The sequence below is a fragment of the Sinocyclocheilus grahami genome, unplaced genomic scaffold, assembly GCF_001515645.1.
Source record: "Sinocyclocheilus grahami isolate Dianchi unplaced genomic scaffold, SAMN03320097.WGS_v1.1 scaffold5266.1, whole genome shotgun sequence".
Lineage (NCBI taxonomy): Eukaryota > Metazoa > Chordata > Actinopteri > Cypriniformes > Cyprinidae > Sinocyclocheilus > Sinocyclocheilus grahami.
In genome coordinates this window covers 4,893-7,206 of record NW_015510005.1, presented here as the reverse complement: position 1 = coordinate 7,206, position 2,314 = coordinate 4,893, and the positions used below count along the sequence as shown (strand labels likewise).

Sequence of the window (2,314 nt, the reverse complement as noted above, 5' to 3'; positions counted from 1 at the left end):
GCTCTCTCACACACACACACACACACACACACACACACACACACACACTCTCACTCACACACACTCTCACTCACTCACACACGCGCACTCACACACACTCTCTCACTCACACACGCGCACGCACACACACTCTCACTCACTCACACACACGCACGCGCGCGCACACACACACACACACACACACACACACACACACACACCTGAGCCCACTCCCACTAGTATTTGTAAATATTAAGCCGCAAAACGATTCATATTTAAATATGAATTCTGCGTGTCTCGGTGTTAATGAATGGCGCAGACGCACGGTTTTGACTGTTTCATCTGAGCAAAACTATCATCATGTCTTACACACACAGAAACGTAAAGGTATTCACGGCAACCCGTCAAAATAAACGTTCGGTTTAACTTGAAGACACTGCTGCAGAAATATATCACTGTTGTTGAGTAGAATGTACGTAACAGACCGCTACTACTACAACTAAAATTATTAAAACCTTATTTTTAAGGATTAAGCATATTTCTTCAATGTTTTAATTGTAATATTAAATTACCTTTATTTTCCAAAAAAATTAATGTGTTTAATTTTCATTACTTAAATTAACGTTTCATGCCTTAAAACTAAATGTAAATACACAACACAGAATTTCTGAGCAAAAAAAATCATAAGGCTATTGTAAGAATAAATGCAACTTGTTTTATGCTTTCAAATAATTAAGACACGCTAAAACAGAATTTGGTTACAATAAAACATAAGGTTGGACAAATAAAATATTTCATAGGGCCCTAAACGTAATATTTGTTAAACGTTTAATAATTTGATTTTTGATTCATGATTTTAATTAATTAGACATGCTTTTTGATTAATAAAATGTAATTTAACCATTAAAAAGGACGAGAAAAGGCCGTAAACCTAGGGGGAACACTGTAAAGGCTGTTAATGCTCACCTTGTGATCCGGTGCACAGAGCATGCACATAGCTCTGCTCACTCAGCACCTCTTCCTCCTCCTCCTCCTCCTCCTCATCCTCAGCTCTTCTGGATCTCTGCTGGGCTTTCAGGGTCACCAGCGTCTGCACGGATCCATCCGCCGCCTTTATATCTAGAACCACAATGCAAAACTTTGATCAGTACTCATAAAAACACACATTTGCACATAGCTCTGCTCACTCAGCACCTCTTCCTCCTCCTCCTCCTCATCCTCAGCTCTTCTGGATCTCTGCTGGGCTTTCAGGGTCACCAGCGTCTGCACGGATCCATCCGCCGCCTTTATATCTAGAACCACAATGCAAAACTTTTATCAGTACTCATAAAAACACACATAAAGTATCATATATATATATTAATAAACTGAAATTAATTTTAAAAAACATATCAATAAATAATAATGTATAACATACATTAATAAACTAACTTAAATAAATAAATACGCAAAAATAAAATATTTTTAAATATTATATATAAAACAAATAACAAAATGAACAAAGCGTGATATTTTAATACACTAAATATATCAGTAAGTGTATGAATATAAATACACAACTAAACAAAACAGAGCAATAAATAAATATAGAAAGTATAACATTAATTACGTAAGCAAATTAATACTAACAAAATGAACAAAGCGTGATATTTTAATACACTAAATATATCAGTAAGTGTATGAATATAAATACACAACTAAACAAAACAGAGCAATACATAAATAATATATAAAGTATAACATATTAATTACGTAAGCAAATTAATAAATTAATGTATATATATATATAGTACTATAAACCATAGTACTACAGTATTACAGAAATGACTGGTTATACAGTAATTTATAGTTTGAAAGTAAAAGCAAATTAAGTTTTGTTTAAACGCACAAACACCGATCTTATGACCGCTTTAATATAAAACTGAGGAGAAGCGCTTTTAACGTTACCTCGCCGTTTCTCTACAATATGATCCAGAACGTCTTCATCGGCGACGAAGCGGAGCTCTAACGGCTGTTTCTGCGACATCCCGCGACTCTGATCGGTGATATCTGGCCCACACATACACGCTTACTAATATCTGTTTCGATAATAAACTCAATCTCGCTCGCTGGAGTCCTGAGGTAAACTGCGCTCGACTCCGCGCCACAGGAAACAGTCCCACCCACGTGGCACAGGAGGAGGGTCACGTGAGCCGCGCCGGCCAATTAGAATCAGGCTCTTTTACAAAAAAATACATCTCCCAGAATTCAAAGGTCAACGTCGTAAATAAAAAATATTTTTATTTAAATTTTAGTTCAATTATGTCTGAATTTATTATGTCTGTATAGGTATTTA

The 2,314-nt window shown here is 35.7% G+C and overlaps 1 protein-coding gene across 1 annotated transcript in view; it reads right to left on the bottom strand.

Annotated features, from left to right (window-relative positions):
* Positions 1-2,137, bottom strand: part of LOC107577156 (origin recognition complex subunit 2-like) — a gene marked incomplete at its 3' end in the record, with an annotated part of 6,824 nt that extends 4,687 nt beyond the window's left edge. The window contains exons 1-3 of the mRNA XM_016263262.1: positions 1,927-2,137; positions 1,131-1,271; positions 946-1,098 (exon numbers count right to left, since the gene is read on the bottom strand). Of these exons, the coding sequence (XP_016118748.1) occupies positions 946-1,098; positions 1,131-1,271; positions 1,927-2,041 (409 nt within the window). The remainder of the gene's footprint in view (positions 1-945; positions 1,099-1,130; positions 1,272-1,926) is intronic.
* Positions 2,138-2,314: the final 177 nt, after the last annotated feature.